The following is an 18,149-nucleotide window of genomic DNA, read 5'->3' on the forward strand; positions in this document are numbered from 1 at the left end:
GATTCAAGTATTTTTTAAAATATTCATATCTTTCAAACCCTAACTTTAAATTTAGCATGCTAAATATGAAAATCGCCCAGAAAATTTTGTACATTCTAAATATAATGTTATCTTCCATGTTAATTATTTTTAAAATTATTTTTATGTTGCACCCTTAATTAGTACTTTCATTTTTCCATTAAAGACATGGATGTTTCTTACTCCTTTTTTTATATGTTGCTTATTACCAGATTTTCATCCATCATTTGGTTCGTCCATTTGCACATAAAATAAAAAATGTTCACAATTTTAAAAAATGTTTGCAAGTATAAAATGTTCATGAATTCAAAAAATATTCTTGATTTTGGAAAATGTTAAAAACTTTGAAAAAGTGTTCACAATTTTAAAAATGTTCATGATTTCAAATATGTGCACGAGTTTTAAAAAATGATCATGATTTTAAAAATTGTTCATGGTTCCACGAAATTGAGAGTGATAGTGTATCTCGATGATGCAACAAAGCGTGGCCATGGCCATTGAGATTATGAAAAAAAATCTCCCGTTGCAACGCACGGGCTCTTTTTCTAGTTACAAAAAATATACCAATATAAATTTTATATGTTCTATTTCCAAACGGTATAATTTTTATGTTAGTTTATATTAGAATGATAAAATTGACAATCTAGATATACACGTAGGACTTGTAAACTAAAATAGAGATAGTATATATAGTACTCTACTGCATTTGTGAACGAGGGGAGTGGTTTGCAGGGAATCTATCAAACAGTTTCATTAACCCTTCCTCGGATCTCTTCTCACGCTCACGGTTTCCAAGTCCAACACGACGCGCGTTTCATTAACCAGCATCCCAGATCACCCTCCCCGCTTTCAAAAATTAACCGCGACTGCCCCTGTTCATCTCCCCCCTCCCCCCCACACCCCATCTCCCTCCCCGTTCGCGCAAAACCCCTCTCGCGTCCCCCGGGAATAGGAAATCCACCGCGCGAAGCCTCCAATCCAATCTCCTCGGCGCCGGCCGCCGCCTCCACCGAAATCCCCGGCGCCCACCCCCCGGCCCACTGCTTCCTCCCCGCGCCCCAGCCGCGAGGGATTCGGGGGATTTCGCGGCCGCCCGGCCCAATTCCGCTCCGGCGCGCAAAAACCCTCGCCCCAATGCCCCGGCGGGCCGCCGCCTGAGCCCGCCGCCGCAGCATGGGGAGGACCAAGTCGCGGCCGTCGCGGGCGAGGGGGCTCGGCGCCTGCGCCGCGGAGCCCGACGCGCCGAGCCCTAGCGGCGCCGGCTCCTCCAAATCGAAGCGCGCGGCCAAGGGCGAGGCGAGGAGGGACGTCCTCGTGGAGGCGGGCGGCGGCGCGAGTGGTGGCCCCGTAGACGACCGCCGCGACCTCGCCGAGCTGGTCCTCCGCGACGTGACGCTCGGGGGCGAGGGCAAGTTGGAGGGGGCCGGCCCCGGGGCGCCGGGAGATGGGTCCTCGGGGAACGGGGGGAGGCCCTCGCTGCGCCTGCGGGTGCGGGACGCGCCGGAGGACGGGTTCAGGCTGGGCCACTGGCCCGTGGTGCCGTCGGAGTGCGTGCTCTTGGAGTATCACGCAGAGGAGCTTGGGGGCGGCGCGTTTGTCTCGGGCTGCTTTGATGGCCCTGACGAAGGTGTATCCGGCCTTGCCCATTTGGTCAGCTTGGGGTTCATGACGCTGCGGGTTTGGGAGTATAGCTCATTGCCGAGTGACGGTGATGATTTGACGCCGGCCATAGTGCTCCGGGTCAGAGTGGAGGTGACGGACCGGGCTTTCGATGTGTGTGGATCGCTGCTGGAGGTCGCGAGGCAGCCCTGGAGGAAGAGCTTGATGAATGTGATGGCCTGGGTTCGCCCCGAGGTCACCACGTCGGCTGTCATGTATGGGATGGATGGTCTAGTTCCAGCGATGGACGGTGATGATGAGTGTGACTTTGCCCCGAAGAGCGACTCACAGTTTGATCTTGCTGCTTTCTACGAAGCCGTTAAGCCTTCGATGTGCGTGCCTCACATTCTCATGATCTCATGTCTTGGTTATTAGGAAACAGTTGAGGCAATTATTCTGAACTTTTATCTGTGAACTTCATGAAGTATGTGAAAGTATCCACACCAAAAATAAACTACTTTCTGCTGTCAGTATGGCATACATATGCTGGCTTGGTGGAAATGTTTGGTCATCTGCGATCTTGAGTCATACAGAACAAAGTTATATGTATTATGATAGCACCATTCTCTTTATCGCTGTTATATGATGGTTTTTTCTTACTACTTGTTGACAGGGATGCGGAGCTACTGAAAGATGAGCTTCCTGATTTACTTCCTCATCTTAGACCATACCAACTTCGTGCAGCAAATTGGATGGTTCAGCGTGAAAAGGGAAATACAACTGTTCCATCACCCAATGAGGACTATGTTCATCATGCACCCTATTGTGTTCCCATAGATTTTATTAGCAAGCATTCGAGGATGTTCTACAATCCCTTCAAGTAAGGGTCCAATGCACATCACTTGTACTTCCCTCAATGTTGCTGTGCTTTCCTTCAATGCAGATTGGCATGTTTGAACTACAGTTACATTAATTATCCCTGCACGCATGTAAGGAAAATTAATGGTAATATGGTTTTATGCTGGGTGATGTTGGGTAGTGTTGCCCAAAGGAAAGAAGTGTGTTTGTGGTCTAGTATGTTGAGATTCTTTTGGGTATCAAGGTTTGGCTTGATTTAGGATAGCTGTAGGCTATTAGGATATGGCGGCGAAACTTCTTAGACTCCTATACACATTAGTATTTGTTTTGCATATTTATTGTCTTATTACTCAGTTGTTCTTTTTCCAAAAATATATTATTTCCAATTCTTTGGATTTGGAACACATTTGTTCCTACAGCATCCTTGAACGGTTCAGTTTCATGTAATCTGTCACTTTGCAGCGGAAATGTTTCATTGCAACCAGAGCCTTCTCCACCTCATGTCTCTGGGGGGATTTTGGCTGGTATGTTGATTCTAAGTGTTTGGAAATAATTGCAGTGCACTAATGTTTTGGGCACTAAGTATATTCATCACTAATTTTCCTTTTTGTGGCTAAATAATTACAGATGAAATGGGCTTGGGTAAAACTGTTGAGCTTTTGGCTTGCATTTTTGCCCATCGTAGCACATTTTCCGTAGATCGTTCTGTCTCTCGAACCAGAAAAGAAATAGATCTGATAAGTAGGCAGAAAAGAGATAGAGTTGAATGCATTTGTGGGGCTGCAAGTGAAAGTTCTGCATACAAAGGGATATGGGTCCAATGTGACATTTGTGATGCTTGGCAACACGGTGATTGTGTTGGTTACTCACCCAAGAAAGGCTTAACCTTTGACGATGATGATGTGTTGTCAAGGAATGAAAAAGGCACCATGAAGTCTAAAAGTAGAAGGCAGAAGAGAGCCAAGTTTTCTATTGCAGAGACGGACGAACACTACATTTGTGCGGTATGCTTGGAACTTGCTGAAGCAGCTCAAACTACTATTTTCAGTCATGCTACATTGATAGTATGCCCGTCACCGATATTGGCACAGTGGCACTCCGAGATTACCCGGTATGGTTTCTCCTGTCCAAACAATAGCTGCTCAGTATTGTCTCTAGTTCTTGAAGGAATAGCAGACCTGAATTTTCCGAAGTTCGTAGTGATTTTTTTTGAACATAAAAAGGACCGTAGAAAAGGCTCCTACTGACATATATTAACACCAAGAATTGTTACAGACTAGTTACATGGTATATTGGTCATCACAACCCCTCCCCCCCCATCAGTCAGGGGAGTAGTTGCAAGAACCACAAGCACAGGGAAATAAAAGTAAGTTTTTTAGTGATACAAGTCTAGGAGATGGAATTAGTAAGAGAGGAAATGAACTGCACTAAGCTGGGCTTGACCCTATCGTAGTGATTTTTCGAACCCACACCACTCATCGGAAAACTTAAAGCATGTGCCTGACCATTTGACCATTCTATATGCTATTTTCCTAATTTCAGATGCATATCTCTTCGATTGGAACGTAGAATGTTGATTTTGTTCTGTTTTAACCGTGCCAGTCCCATGACTTCCACTTCACTGCTTTTAATCGGATCATTGTAGAAATTCTGCAACTTTGAGTTGAAATCCTTTCCCTGTGTCTGTAGGAATTAAGGGTGCTCATGACAAAAAAAAATGTTTTTTCATAACAAAATAAATACGTTACATATTTTGGAAGAAGTTCTCAACGGTTAAGAACAATTTGTTCATGTGCAACAGATTTTGCTAGACCATTCCAGTGCAGTATAATCTATGCGTATAACTGAAGCTGCAAGTGCCTTATCCAGTCTTGATTATTCCAATGCTTACTGGTACCTCCTTAGTTCAGCGATTATCTGCATATGCTGATAGTGCTGACTGTTAAGTTCCTTTTCTCTTAGACACACAAGGCCAGGATCTCTGGACGTTCGCATTTATGAAGGTGCAAGGAACTTCTCAGCTTCTAACCAAAGAAATGATCTGACTGAAATAAGCACTGCTGATGTTGTTTTGACAACTTATGATGTCCTAAAAGAAGATCTATCTCATGATTCTGATCGGCATGATGGTGATCGCCGTTTCTTGAGATTTCAGAAGAGGTAATGTTTAATTTTTGCACCGAAGCTTGGCCATACTTAAGATCAACCTACACGACAATCTGAATACTTGGTTAATATTTGTCCTTAACTGAAAAGAGGTATTGTCCCCTTCACTCTAGACATTCTGTAGCGATCACCATTTATTCAGATTTCAGAAGAATTAATGTTTATTTTTCACACCGAAGCTTGGCCATACTTGATCAACTTATTCTGTTATTTTGAAAGTTGACTTATATGACAATCTGAACCTCAGTTAATATGTGTACTTAACTGAGAAGGGGTTTTGTCCTCTTTATTCTAGACATTCTGTAGCGCCTGCCACCTTCAGTATCACATTTCCAGTTTAATTGCCGTTTCACTTGCATATATAACCCTTGTCGACCCAAGACATGCACCTCTGCTTAATCCCTTCTACATGAAGTGAGGGTGCAATTGTAAACAAGATGCTGCGAATACATGGCCACCCCATGTTGGGCAGCTGTTAGCCTCTTTGAGACGCAGGGTGTTACACATTCATCATAGCACTTTAGGTCGTATGGTTACTTGGAAGCAGGGGCAGCAAGTCTCTGTTCTGTGTTCGTCTGGTTGTGGTGGCAGGGTTGGATACTCACACTTCTATCTTTTATTTTTATACGAGTGCTCTTTATTGTGTTGTGTTGTGTTGAGTTATCATTTTCGGGTTTCAAAATTGTGAATTTATAATATCTCTATTGGTCTTGCATGACCTGAATGTGGAATCTTGCTACACCTGACAATGTTAGCATTAAAATATAATTAACTTGAGCTTTTATTCTGTTTATAATTATGGTATACTGATAATAGCTGAAATAGAAGCGAACTAGCTTATTTGGTCTGAGTATTCCATTGAATGCTTGCAGTCTTATATGCATTGCATGGCTTAACACATTAGGCCCACCAATCATTCAATAGTATGGAAATAACTATGGCTTAACTTCTACTGAACTCTTATTACACACTTAGGTACCCTGTCATTCCAACTGTCCTAACAAGGGTCCACTGGTGGCGGCTTTGTTTGGATGAAGCTCAGATGGTAGAGTCCAGCAAAACTTCTGTTACTGAGATGGCGATGAGGCTAAATGCGCAACACCGTTGGTGTGTTACAGGAACTCCAATACAACGCAGGCTTGATGATCTCTTTGGCCTTCTACGTTTTCTCAGAACTAGTCCATTTGACACATATAGGTGGTGGGTGGACGTTATTAGAGACCCATATGAGGTACATTGACTGCCAGTGGTATCTGCAAGCATTTAATACATCTTTCGTAATACCGCAGTTGCTCTAACTGTTGACAAAAGAATAAACATAATACTGTATTATTTATCATTCTTAGAAATATTAATCACTGATAGTGAAAGAAGTTGCACACATGTCATTGATTCTGAGTGAGGCACCAATAGCCTATAAACCTAGGATGGTATGAATTTTACTGTTAGATCATAAGGTAATTGCTCATCTGTAGGCTCATATAATTCAAAAACATGCATGAATGATGAACATCTTTGAAGAACTGTAAAACCTGATTAAAGAATGCCAATCTTAGTGTAAATTTGTTGCTTGGCATAGCAATATATGAATGAAAGCCATGATGGAAGCTTTTTTCAACATTGGTTCCTCAAGACGGTTGGATTAATTAATCCTTTTCACCTTTTCCTCATTGAATTGAACTGCAGAGGGGAGATATGATAGCTATGAATTATACACACAAGTTCTTCAAGGAAATCATGTGGCGCTCCTCTAAAATTCATGTCTCGCGGGAATTACAGCTGCCTCCACAAGAAGAGTGTTTCTCGTGGCTCATCTTTTCTTCAATTGAAGAATATTTCTATCAGAAGCAGCATGCAACTTGCATGGACCATGCACATGAAATTATTAAACGCTTAAGAAATGATGCCAACAGAAGGGAACTAACATCAGGTACTTTGTCCACTATATCAATTATTTTCTGGTTGCTAGATTGATACTGCAGGACAGGATTTAAAAAATTCCATATCTTTTCTGTTGTTTTTCTTTAATTGTTGTATTTAGAGGGAAATAACTATAGTCTAAAGGATATGTCTGCAAGATCTGCATCTTTTCTTGTTTAATTTTCTCTTAAATGTCATGCCTATGAGATAGTTTCTGTCAGAAATTTCCTTTTTCAGTTACTTTTTCCATGTGTGCACTCGAACAAAGCAATCACATGTACTACACACCCTGAAGGGCTGTGTTAAAGGTGTTATTCAGTTGCTGTTCATGACCACAAATTCACAGTACTGTTAAAGGTGTTAATTCAGTTGTTGTACAGTTACCGTGCTATCCCTCTTTGTTTAAAAAAAACTGAAACTGATTTAACCTTTTGTTGTTTTGTAGATTCAAATGCTTTATCAAATGCGTACCTCTCCAACAACGACACTGCCAAACTTCTAGTCCCACTGCTCAAGCTTCGGCAGGCCTGTTGCCATCCGCAAGTGGGGAGTTCTGGTCTCTGCTCTCTGCAACGTACTCCTTTGTCCATGGATGAAATTTTACAGGTGAACGACCAATTTCACCTCCCCAATTGGCAGCTAATTATTTTTGTAAAATTGCATGATTTTGTGCTTAAGTTTTTCATGATCCTTTTCTATCCAGGTTCTTATTGGTAAAGCAAAAGTTGAAGGGGAGGAAGAACTTAGAAAAGTTGTTGTTTCCCTGAATGGTCTTGCTGGAATTGCTATCATTGAACAAAAGAACCAAGAAGCTATCTCTTTGTACAAAGAAGCACTAGATTTAGCTCGCCAAAATTTTGATGATTTCCGTGTTGACCCGTTGTTGAATCTTCATATCAACCACAATCTTGCGGAGCTGCTCAGAACTAGTTCTGAATATTTGCATGAATGCACACCAAAAATACAACCTCCTGTTGTCTACTACAGACGTAAAAGAAAGGAAACTAGCCATGCGGATTCAGATCTACGTGGTGTAAAGCGAAATAAGATATCCGAGAACATCGGCTCAGTTTTGGCAGCTGGTAGTCCTGAAACCTCTGAGTACAAAAATGTTGTTGGACAAGCATCCATAAGTGTGGAGTTGGATGCAGAGAATCGTACTGGATGCCACTTGTCATCTGAGTGTTTTGCTGATGGTTGCTTGAGAAAGAAATGCAACACACTCAAAGAAAAATATTTATCAGTTTTTACTACAAAGCTATTAATAGCACAGAAAGATTTCAGTGCATCATTTGAAGAGGTTGGTCTCTTCACTTTATTGTTATTTTCTGGGTTGCGACTTGCAACATGTGATTTTGATCCACGTCTTATCTTCCTTGGAATGTTCTATGTAACATTCTTGTGTGTTTCAGATCTTGCTTAGTGCTCTATAAGCACGACGTTTGCCTCTACTCTAGTTCTTACAGTTATCTAGACTAAATTTATCACTGTTTTCTAATGACTGCCTGCCTCTAGGTCACAACTCTTAATAAAGAACTACGAAATCAGGGTATGGGCTGGTGGCTATACGCTTTGGATTGCATTGAAAAGAATAAGGATGATACTGATGAGCTTTTTAAGAAGATTGATAGTTTATCCACCAAGAGCACCACTGGCTTGGGCACAGGGGCGATATCGTCCAGGTCAGCACTAAAACTGGTTCAATTTTTTTCTTGAATCTTATGCTGGTTTATTTTTGAAGGAAGTTGCAGTAGCTTAACTATTTAGGAATTAGAATCACTAAATTAAAATATTATTAGTATTTGATGGATAACATGGTTGTTTTATTCTATGCATAGGGTTAAAACTATTGCTGGCTTGAAGTATACTATTCAAGCTGGTATTGACTCCCTGGAAGGTTCAAGGCAACAATTAATGGGTAGGCTATTGGAAATTAACAAAACAATGGATAACCCAAGGGACGAGGACATTGAGAGTCAGAGATATTGTCCAAAGTGCTATGATGGTACTGGTTCTTTGTGCATCCAGTGTGAATTAGATGGGCTGTCTCAGGTAATCTTGTATGATCGTGCTCTTCAATGTATTCTAGGTAAAATGAAATTAATAATGTATTTATCAATCTCATGATTTTTTCTAGGGGTATGAGGCACGACTCTTTGTTGTTAAGAAATCGAACAATGATTCTGTTATTGCTTCAGTAGATGAAGCACGGGATGTACAGAGGCGAAACTATGAGTTGAATCACTTTTTCCGTAACAAAAAAACTAATGAAGGATCTGAAGTTGGTGGCAACAATGATAATCCAAGATCTGTTCGGGAAAATATACAGGTGACTTTTGTTCCATCCTTATTCAGATGATTGTCATGTCTTTCATTTGCTGATATAGCTCAATACTTGTCAGTTAGAATACCCTTCACTGTACCCTTTTGACCTTTGTTCATCCATCTTTGTATTGCACCGAGTATTCCCTTTATTCCCTTCTACTAGGAACTATTAAGTTTCATGCACCAACAAGCAGAACCAAAACCCTGAACTGAAGGTCTAAACATGGACAAAAGGAGGGAAATCAATTATTATTTTTATTTAAATTGTGAATGCCGAGACTTGAACCCAAGAACTCTTGGCTACGATACCATATTACCAGTCGAACCAAAAGTCCGAACTGATAGGGAAGGTTGGGCACTATGCATATACTTCAACTCCTCACATCTGGCTCGATAAGCCCTAAACATGGACAGGAAGAGGGCAATCAATTTTTTATTTAAATTGCGAAATCAGAGACTTGAACCCAAGACCTTTTGACTCTCGTATTAAGTTTCATGAACCGTCAAAAGTAAAACCAGAAGTCCAAACTGATGGAGAAGGTTGGGTGATCTGCATATACTTCAACCAATGCACTTGTTAAGATCTGCAGCCATGGCGCAGTTCAGGCTGCACCTGTGTATCTGCAGCGACCATGGAGCACCATTGCAAGATTTGAAGGGGTGGAGCCATGACCGGCTTTTGAAATTTGAAAGTCAGGAGGATGGATATTGGGAGGGGTGGTTGATGGAGGGTGGGTATTGAGGAGGAGCGGTGGCAGGGAAAAATTGCTTGGCGAATTGACTGGCTGGTTATTATCATAGTAAAAATATTGTGTCCTACCAAGTACTCCCTCTGTCCCAAAATAAGTGACTCAACTTTGTACTAACTTTAGTACAAAGTTGAGTCACTTATTTTGGGACTGAGGCAGTACTTGTAAAATATTCTCCCATCCAAAACACGAGTGATGCGGTGGCTTTTTGGTTTGACTGAGCTGTGCCAAAATCAAAGATGGTCTGTATGTCCTAGATGGATGATGGGGATTGGGATAGAGCTGGGAGAGTGAACTTGTCGCCACCACCACCAACTCCAGTTTATAAAGTAGTAGAGATAAGGGACATGATTTGGTTTAACTTCTTTTTAACTAGAATTTTTCTTCTTCTATCGTCTATCTTCAGTTAAACCTGTCATTTAAGGAGTTAAAAGTGTTCAACTATTTATCTATTATTATTATGTTTTTATAGAACATTATTTATTATGCTGCTTAGAACACATCATTATAGTTTTATATGCTGCCTCTCTTTACAGGTCTACAGGCATCCTTCTCAAACCGAGACTGCTCTAAGGGCTATTCGAACCCACTCAAGGAGAGTATTGGGAAAGCAATATGTTGAAATTGCTAAGAAGCATTTACTTCTTTTTGAGGTACATCATAGTTTGTAGATTGACGCCTTCTCTTCTGGCATGATGGTCATTTCAATGATCATCAGTAAATGCTAGCACTTCGGATTATTCTACCGTAGCATAAGGAATAGCAAATACAAGAAGCCCGCGAATAGTATATGAGTACCTTTTCCTTTAAAAAGCGATATTTGGTCATGTCATGATTTTTTATCAGAGAAAGAACACTTGTTTTGAGCCACTACTACTGAGCCTGTTACCATGTAAAACCTGCTACATCTTGTTTGATGATCAATTGCATTTGGTAATATCTGAGAAAACATCAAGGGGAGATAAAGGCCAATTCAATTAGCCATCATTTTAGGAACCTTGCCATATGTCAAAGCTTAAAATCTTGCTTGCTTTGTTCTGTATATTTAGTTCAAATTTGAAAGGTTCAAAAAGTAGGCTAGGACATTCTCTGATTATGATTGTTAATTTAGGCTATGCGCAAGGAGTTTTCTCTTGCAAGGAGTTTGTCAATTGCTCAGAACCAATTATTGCGTGCTCATGATGAGATCAAGATGTCTATCTCACGGCTGCAGCTCAAAGAGAATGATGATGAGCCCAGTGCTGTCAATATTGTAACCAGAGAAGAGCTTATTCCATACAACGTGCAGTTCACAAGTGACAAGTTCTTGGCTCTAACATCTTTAGCTCGTATAAGAGGCCAACTCCGGTACTTGAAGGTAACATAATCACTACTACTACTGCCCTGCTGTCAACTTGATATTATGGCCTGTCATCATATCTTCCCGAAAACCGAACTATTTTCAATCTGGATAACACCTGAATCATTTCTTTTAAATCTACTTATATGTTGCATTTCCCTTTACTTTTAGGGATTGATGCTGCCCAAGTCAGGCAACACTGTTGCTACAGCGACTTCCTTCCCTGCCACAGAGCAAATTGGTTCTGAGATTAGCAATGAACCATGCCCAGTTTGTCAGGAGAAAATTCTCGAGCAGAAAATGGTTTTCCAATGTGGCCACTCCATGTGCTGCAAGTGTGAGTACCCAAGTTATCTCCTCAAAATTTGTTTACAAGTGATACTGTATGTAATCTTTGCTTAAATTTACCTCGGTTGAAGTATACATTAACTGGTGCAGTTAATGCTTCTGCCCCTCTATTATTGGCTGTTTACAATGTGTTTGCCTGCATGCTGTACTAATGGACTTCATTTTTGCAAATCCAACCGCAGTGCCTTTTTTTTGTGAAAATTGCAACCCTGTCTTGGCAAACCATTGATTATTCATCTCATATGTCCATTTGATGTATAATAAACACTTTACCTTCACTAAATTTATCTCCTCGTTCTTCTCAGGCTGTTTGTACCTGACAGATCGAGCTGCTGGGAAGCACAAAAAATGGATTATGTGCCCTACATGCCGTCAACGTACATATCTTGAGAATGTTGCTTTTGTGGTTGAGAAACAGAGTGAAAATGCTGATAAACAAGCTGATGATTTGACAGAAGCCGCTATTTCTGTCCAAGGCTCATACGGAACAAAGGTTTCATTCAATTTGCTTACTTATGGCCATTCTACTGTTGTGTGTTTCAAATTTATAGTTTCTGTTTGTTTGCCCATTTGTAATAATTTTATACGGAAGGCTACAGTTAATGCCTGTGTGCAACAACAAGTAACCTTTTGCACTAACCATTCTATCAGACTGAGTTGCTTATCACTTAATTCTTGGCCAAGTACATAGTTTGTTCTGCAATTAATTTATCTGAGAGTTTACGTAAAAAGTGATTTATCTGAAAAGTTGGACAAATCTATCCATAACCTCAGAGTTTCTAGATATGCACTTCATATTTGTGCTCAGGGAGTAGAGTTCGTGCTAAGCGAATGCACGTGCTGTTATATAAACTTTAGCAGAATCACATGTTGTTTCCATCTGTCTGAATCTCATGAACTGTTGTATTTCCATCATGAGCAATGGACAGGAGTTGAGCCTGGGTTTAAAGGAAAAAAAACAGAATCACATGTTCATATGCCATGAACCTCATGGAGCTGTCCAACTGAGGCTTGTTTAATTAATAACTATGTGTTCAAGTTGGCTACAATAACTCTGTCAAATATTTTTGTTCTCTTTACTTGGACTAAGATTGAAGCTGTGACAACTAGCGAAATCACAGGTTCATAGGCCATGTACCTCACCAAGCTGTCCAACTCAGGCTTGTCTAATTAGTAAATACGTGTTCAAGCTGGATGTGATAACTAATGGAATCTTTTTTGTTCTTTTACTTGGACTAAGATTGAAGCTGTGACAAGAAGAATTTTGAAGATCACTTCCAGTGATGGGGAAGCCAAAATACTTGTTTTTTCAAGTTGGAATGATGTCCTTGATGTATTAGAGCATTCCCTTGCTGCTAACAATATATCTTATGCTCGGATGAAAGGAGGAAGGTGAGATACGTGTAGCCCAGCCCATACATGCTTTAATTATTTGTCTCACTGCTGAGTTCAATAATTCTATTATGATATTAGATATCTTGAAGTCATCTTTTCTTTTCTTTTCTCTTGTTCTGCTCCCAGTTGTGCTGCTAGTCGTTACTGATCTTATAGACAATGCCAGTTGCTTAATGCAAGTTCATTTTCCTTCAGAAAATCACAATTGGCGCTCTGTCAATTTAAAGGCCTGGAATCCAGTATAAATGGAGAGAAAACGAAGAAGGCAGTTTCCAAAACACGGCCTGTTCAAGTATTGCTAATGCTTATCCAGCATGGCGCAAATGGTCTGAATCTACTGGAAGCACAGCATGTGATTCTACTGGAACCATTACTAAACCCATCAGCTGAGGCACAAGCTATCAGTAGGATCCATAGAGTTGGGCAAGACAAGAGCACATTCATCCACCGATTTATAGTAAGCACCACATCCTATGCTCATTTATTTCATTGAAAGTATTCTTGGAAAGAAAAAACTCATAGAATTGCTGGTGTTCAGGTGAAGAAAACAATAGAAGACAGCATATACAAAATGAACAGGGGCAGAAATGTCTGCTCCACGATCAAACGCAAGTCAAAGAACTTCAAAGACGAGCTTGCTCTGACGCTGAAGGATGTTGAGTCACTGTTTCCGGTGGCAACACCTGATCAACCTCCAGAGGAGGACGATAAGGATCACGGTGATAGCCTGAGGAGTTTACCTCCGTCTGTTGCTGCGGGGTTGGCTGCTGAAATGAGGGCTATCAATGGAGCAACATGATTAACCACCATTAAGTTAACAGAGGTAGTCTTGGTCTAACCGGAAATTCCAGTGCTCGTCTGAATCTCGAGGTTACAGTAGACGACACTAATTTTAGACGAATGTAGACGGTATGGTCATGAAGTTCTGGCATCACCGATTGAATGGCGTAGAGCACTGGTGCCTGTGTGGCCGTTTATGGAGACGGTGAACTTGTACTCCCTCCATAAAGAAATATAAGGGTGTTTAGATCACTACTTGTGATCTAAATGCTCTTATATTTCTTTACAGAGGGAATTCTTTGTCATGTGTCGTGAACCATCTCATTTTCTATCTTTGTCATGGTGATTCTGCCATACAAGTTGTGTCAGGTGTACTATGTGCATGAACGTAGCATGTACAGTATATTTGTTTTAGAACTACCGCAGGCAGCATGTACAGTTTGTGTCATTGATAGCGTATTTTAAGCTTGAGCACCCTGGGTACGCCCACTTGTGACCGCGGTTGTCGACTTGCGTCGGGTATTCGGCTGTGCAAGTGGACACGGCAGATGGGCAACATTGTTTTCTTTTGCCTTGCGGACATGGAGTATATATATTTCTTAAGCACAAATGCACCTGAATGAACAGTAAATCCGATGGAGAACAGTAAAACAATAGAAAAATCATTTTTTTTGTGTATGAACATCAACTGAAGTTCTAACATCCTGCCAAATTTCACTTTGAAAAGACAGCCATGGAGGCCTGTACAAAAAGCAAAATTCCGGATTCTGCATATTTTCTGCACACACCTCTACGGATGTTTTTTTGGGGCGTAATTTTGCAGCATGTTAGAAAACTTGTTGATGTTCATACACAAAAAAAAAGTTAAGTTTTTATTTATTTTTACTATTTTTTCGGAATTTATAATTGAGAAAAGTCCACTTTTGGTCCCTCAATTCTTCGGTCTGCTCACTTTTGGTACCTCAACTCTAAAACCGGACAGATTGCACCATGAACTCTCGAAACCAGACATATTTCGTCCCTGTGTGGGGTTTTGCTGCCACGACGTGAACGGTGCTCCGATGAACAGAAAATTAAAAAAAAGCAAAAAAAATCAAAAAATTATGAAATTTTATGACATCGAAGATACTCAGATGCGCAAGGTGTGTGCTAATTTTTGTCATGTTGGGAAGTTCGAGAAGCTCGCGGCAAAAAAACAAAAGTAAATCTACTCTATGATAAACAGTAAATTCAAAAAAATAGCAAAAAAAATAGTAATTTTTGGCACTGAAGATGCTCAGGTGTGCAAGGTGCATGCAAAATTTCGTGCTAAAATGACATCCAAGGAGCTTGTGGATTCTTTTTTTTTAAAATAGCGTACGTGTGTGTGCTACTTCGGGTGGTTTCCAAACCCTCGGATGTCATTTTAGCAGGAAAATTTGCATGCACCTTGAATATCTGAGCATCTTCGATGCCAAAACAAATATGTTCTTTTTAGACTTTTTTGCTATTTTTCTGAATTTACTGTTCATCATAGAGTAGATTTACATTTGTTTTTTTGCTGTGAGCTTCTCGAACGTCCAAACATGACGAAAATTGGCACGCACCTTGCCCATCTGAGTGTCTTCGATGTCATAAATTTTCAGTTTTTTTTTGTTCGAATTTGCTGTTCATAGAGACACTGCTCACGTTGTGGTCAAAACTGAGTTGACTCGGCAGTGAAACTACACAGGGACGAAAAGTGGCTGGTTTCAAGAGTTGATGGTGCAATCTATTTGATTTTAAAGTTGAGGGACCAAAAATGAGCAGACTGGAGAATTGAGGGACCAAAAGTGGACTTTTCTCTTTAGGCCAACTCCACCTCGCGATCCTAAACGGCCGTCCGTTTTATCCTATTTTTGTTTCTTTGGGTAGGGATTTGGGATCGTGTCCGGACCTGTCCTGGGATGCGGTGGCCGTGCGCCCACCGCGCAGACGCATCCTTTTGCCCCATCCTGTCCGCGTGTATTTTAAAAAAAGGACGTTTCAAATGCCAAGCCCCAGGTCACGACCCCAGTTCATCATGCCGGCAACAAAGCCAGCGGCCTACACGACCATCGCCGGCAACACAGCCAGCCTCCAAAATGAATAGTTGTCCTCGCCGGCAACACAGCCAGCCTCCAAAATGAATAGTTGTCCTCGCCGGCAACACAGCCAGCGGCCGACAACACAGCCGGCCTCCAAAGTGAATGTTTTTTCGCCGGCACACTGCCAGCGGCCCAGCGGGCGGGCGGCACCCATGCCAGCCTCCAAAAAAAACGGTCACGCCGATCGGACGACCTAGTTCAGGCCTTCGGCGTCGAGCATCTCCTTCTGCTTGGCCTCGAACCAGGCCCTCGTCTTGTCGCTCATCTTCGACAAGTCCACGCTCATGATCGCAAGGGCCACCTTCTTCGCTTTGGTGGCGGCATTGGTGGCCTCGATGTCGAGCTGCCTCTGACTGGCCTTGATGTTGTTGGCCTCGATGTCGAGCTGCCTTTGCCGGGCGGCCTCTTCCATGTCAAGCTGCCTTTGCCGGGCCGCCTCCTCCATGCCTATCTTCCTCTTCTTGGCCGCCTCCTCCATCTCAAGCTTCTGTCTTTGGAGGTCTAGGTATTGCTTCATTTGCTTGTCCTTACTTTGCCGCTTCTTCTCGTCCCTCACATCCTTATGTGACATCATGCCATGCAAAGTCTCATGCAAGGCCATGGTTGAGGCGTCACGTATGTCGTTCACTTTGGAGTTGGTCTTGCCCCTCGGCCTCTTCAACGCCTCGCCATCCCCACCTCCGGCGAACTTGGCCGTTTTCTTGCCTCTCTTCCTTTGAAGTTCACGGTATTGATCCTTGAACTTAGGGCAATTGTTGATGAGTGTCCAACAATGCGTAAGAGTGAATGGCTTGTCATTGTGCCGGGCCTTGAATGCCTCCAAAGATTGAAATGCCTACACCACATGATCAACAACAAGTGAACATGCAAACATATACACGGCCAAAGTATCATGGCCGTAGCAAGGAAAGGGCTAAAAAGAGAAGAGCATACCATGTCCCCAACGCCGAGACCACTCGCGGGCCGTGCTTCAACGCTCTCAAATGCGGCACAATACTTGTTGCACTCTTGTTGGATGAACAACCATCTTTTTTGAATCGAACCGATGCCACGGTTGCTTGTAATTTGGTAGGGCTCAAACATCTTCCTTTCATGGAATGTTTTGTGGACTCTCGTCCAAAAAACAATGCCCTTTTGTTGCGCGCCGGTCCTTGGATCTTGGCTAATCTCCATCCAACATTGACAAATCAACTTGTCCTCATCTTGTGTATATGAACCGGTGCGAATGCTCTTCAACGCGCCTGCTTTCTTTGCATCTCGACGGACGGCCGCCCGCCGCTGCTGGACCCATGCGTGGCGTTGAGGTCGATGACGGCGCGGGGCGTGGTGTGGACGGCGCGAACAAGCCCACGTCCGGGGACGCCGAGAAACGGGTCTGGCCGTCGTGCCTGGGCAGAGGAAAGCCAGGCAACATGGGCGCGGCGCGCGACGTCGGCGACTGGCAGTGCGTAGGCTGGGCGACCGACGAGCCTGTGCTCGCCGGGCCGACGGCCGCTGCATGGAGCCCTGCCGGACGGCCCATGCCAAGCATGAGGATGACGTGCGCTTTGTTGACGAGGTCCTCCTTCTCGTCGGCAGCGGCCTTGCGCCGCGCGGCCTCCAGCTCCTCGCGCTGGGCGGCGAACTTGGCCGCGGCGGCATTGATCTTGACGGCCGCTCTCCGTTCCCTCCTCTTCGCCGATTCCGCGTCCAACTTGGCGATCTCCTCCGGCGTGCACTCCGACCGCGGCTTCCTTGGCGGCTTCTTCTTCACCTTTGTGGTCGGGTCGACGGCCAGGCCGCCGGAACTCGGCGGGGCGTCGGCCATGGACGGGGAAGAGAGGGGGCGGCGGAAGGGACGTGGGAGGATTTGGGAGAAATGGCGCCAAATGGGGGGGGGGTTGGTTTCTCCCACCGACAGGCGGGCCAGGGGAGGACAAGCGCGCGCGTCCCGCCAGTCCGCGCGCTGTCCGTTTCACCCCAAAACCGGCGCAACTTTGGGCCGGGGATGGGTCGAAAGCGGACACAAAGCGGACAAAAGTTCGTTTGCGCCCGCGCGCTGGGCCGTCTCGTTTGTCCCTTTTACCCCAAACGGACGGGGGCGGACATGATAGGGTCACGCGGTCGAGTTGGCTTATAATTTGCGGGTGCATCTGAGCTTGAGATTGTAGGTACTCCCGCGTTGATATGCAAGCAGTTTGCTGTCTTGGAAGATGCTCCCCTGGACGGTTGCTGGGCGAGAGCGATCGGTGAGCATTGCGAGTGATCAGTTTGCTAGTTATAGGCGTTTCGCTTTTACTATATTTTCCTTGGCGAGCATTGCGACTTCCGTGGCCTGTAAGAAAAGTGGCATCCATCAATTGGCCCTTTACTTTGTTTATGGAGGAAAATTGGCCCTTTACTGCAAGAAGTAATGGTAGATTAATGGTAGTGCTCACATCATGACTGTGCAAACCATTTGTGCCGGATAGAGGCGGTGCCAGTGCCAGTGCCATGCATGGCCCCACGACCATGCATGCATGAGAGCGATCGGTGAGCTCACCCGGCTGAGTCACGCCGATGACGCCC

At 43.4% G+C, this 18,149-nt stretch overlaps 1 protein-coding gene across 2 annotated transcripts; it reads left to right on the forward strand.

Annotated features, from left to right (window-relative positions):
* The first annotated feature begins 904 nt into the window (after positions 1-904).
* LOC125535639 (E3 ubiquitin-protein ligase SHPRH) lies at positions 905-13,968 on the forward strand. 2 transcript variants are annotated; one of them, XM_048698706.1, is made up of 19 exons: positions 906-2,009; positions 2,291-2,497; positions 2,938-2,999; positions 3,103-3,586; positions 4,438-4,635; positions 5,617-5,872; positions 6,328-6,571; positions 7,007-7,167; positions 7,265-7,861; positions 8,077-8,243; positions 8,400-8,613; positions 8,699-8,890; positions 10,172-10,288; positions 10,747-10,992; positions 11,146-11,311; positions 11,628-11,815; positions 12,563-12,714; positions 12,913-13,174; positions 13,256-13,968. In XM_048698706.1, exons 1-19 carry the CDS (start codon positions 1,192-1,194, stop codon positions 13,514-13,516), a joined length of 4,992 nt encoding a protein of 1,663 aa, XP_048554663.1. In that variant the 5' UTR covers positions 906-1,191; the 3' UTR covers positions 13,517-13,968. The 2 variants fall into 2 exon arrangements, with proteins under 2 accessions (XP_048554664.1, XP_048554663.1); XM_048698707.1 differs by lacking the exons at positions 12,563-12,714; positions 12,913-13,174; positions 13,256-13,968 and adding an exon at positions 12,413-12,466 and having other exon boundaries at positions 905-2,009.
* The last annotated feature ends 4,181 nt before the right edge of the window (positions 13,969-18,149 follow it).

This window comes from Triticum urartu, chromosome 2, assembly GCF_003073215.2.
Source record: "Triticum urartu cultivar G1812 chromosome 2, Tu2.1, whole genome shotgun sequence".
In the NCBI taxonomy this organism is placed as follows: Eukaryota; Viridiplantae; Streptophyta; class Magnoliopsida; order Poales; family Poaceae; genus Triticum; species Triticum urartu.

Coding starts and splice junctions, on each gene's coding strand:
- LOC125535639 (XM_048698706.1), top strand. CDS start 1,192: ATGGGGAGGACCAAGTCGCGGCCGTCGCGGGCGAGGGGGCTCGGCGCC. Junction 6,572..7,006: donor CAGAAGGGAACTAACATCAG/GTACTTTGTCCA, acceptor GTTGTTTTGTAG/ATTCAAATGCTTTATCAAAT. Junction 8,614..8,698: donor AATTAGATGGGCTGTCTCAG/GTAATCTTGTAT, acceptor GATTTTTTCTAG/GGGTATGAGGCACGACTCTT.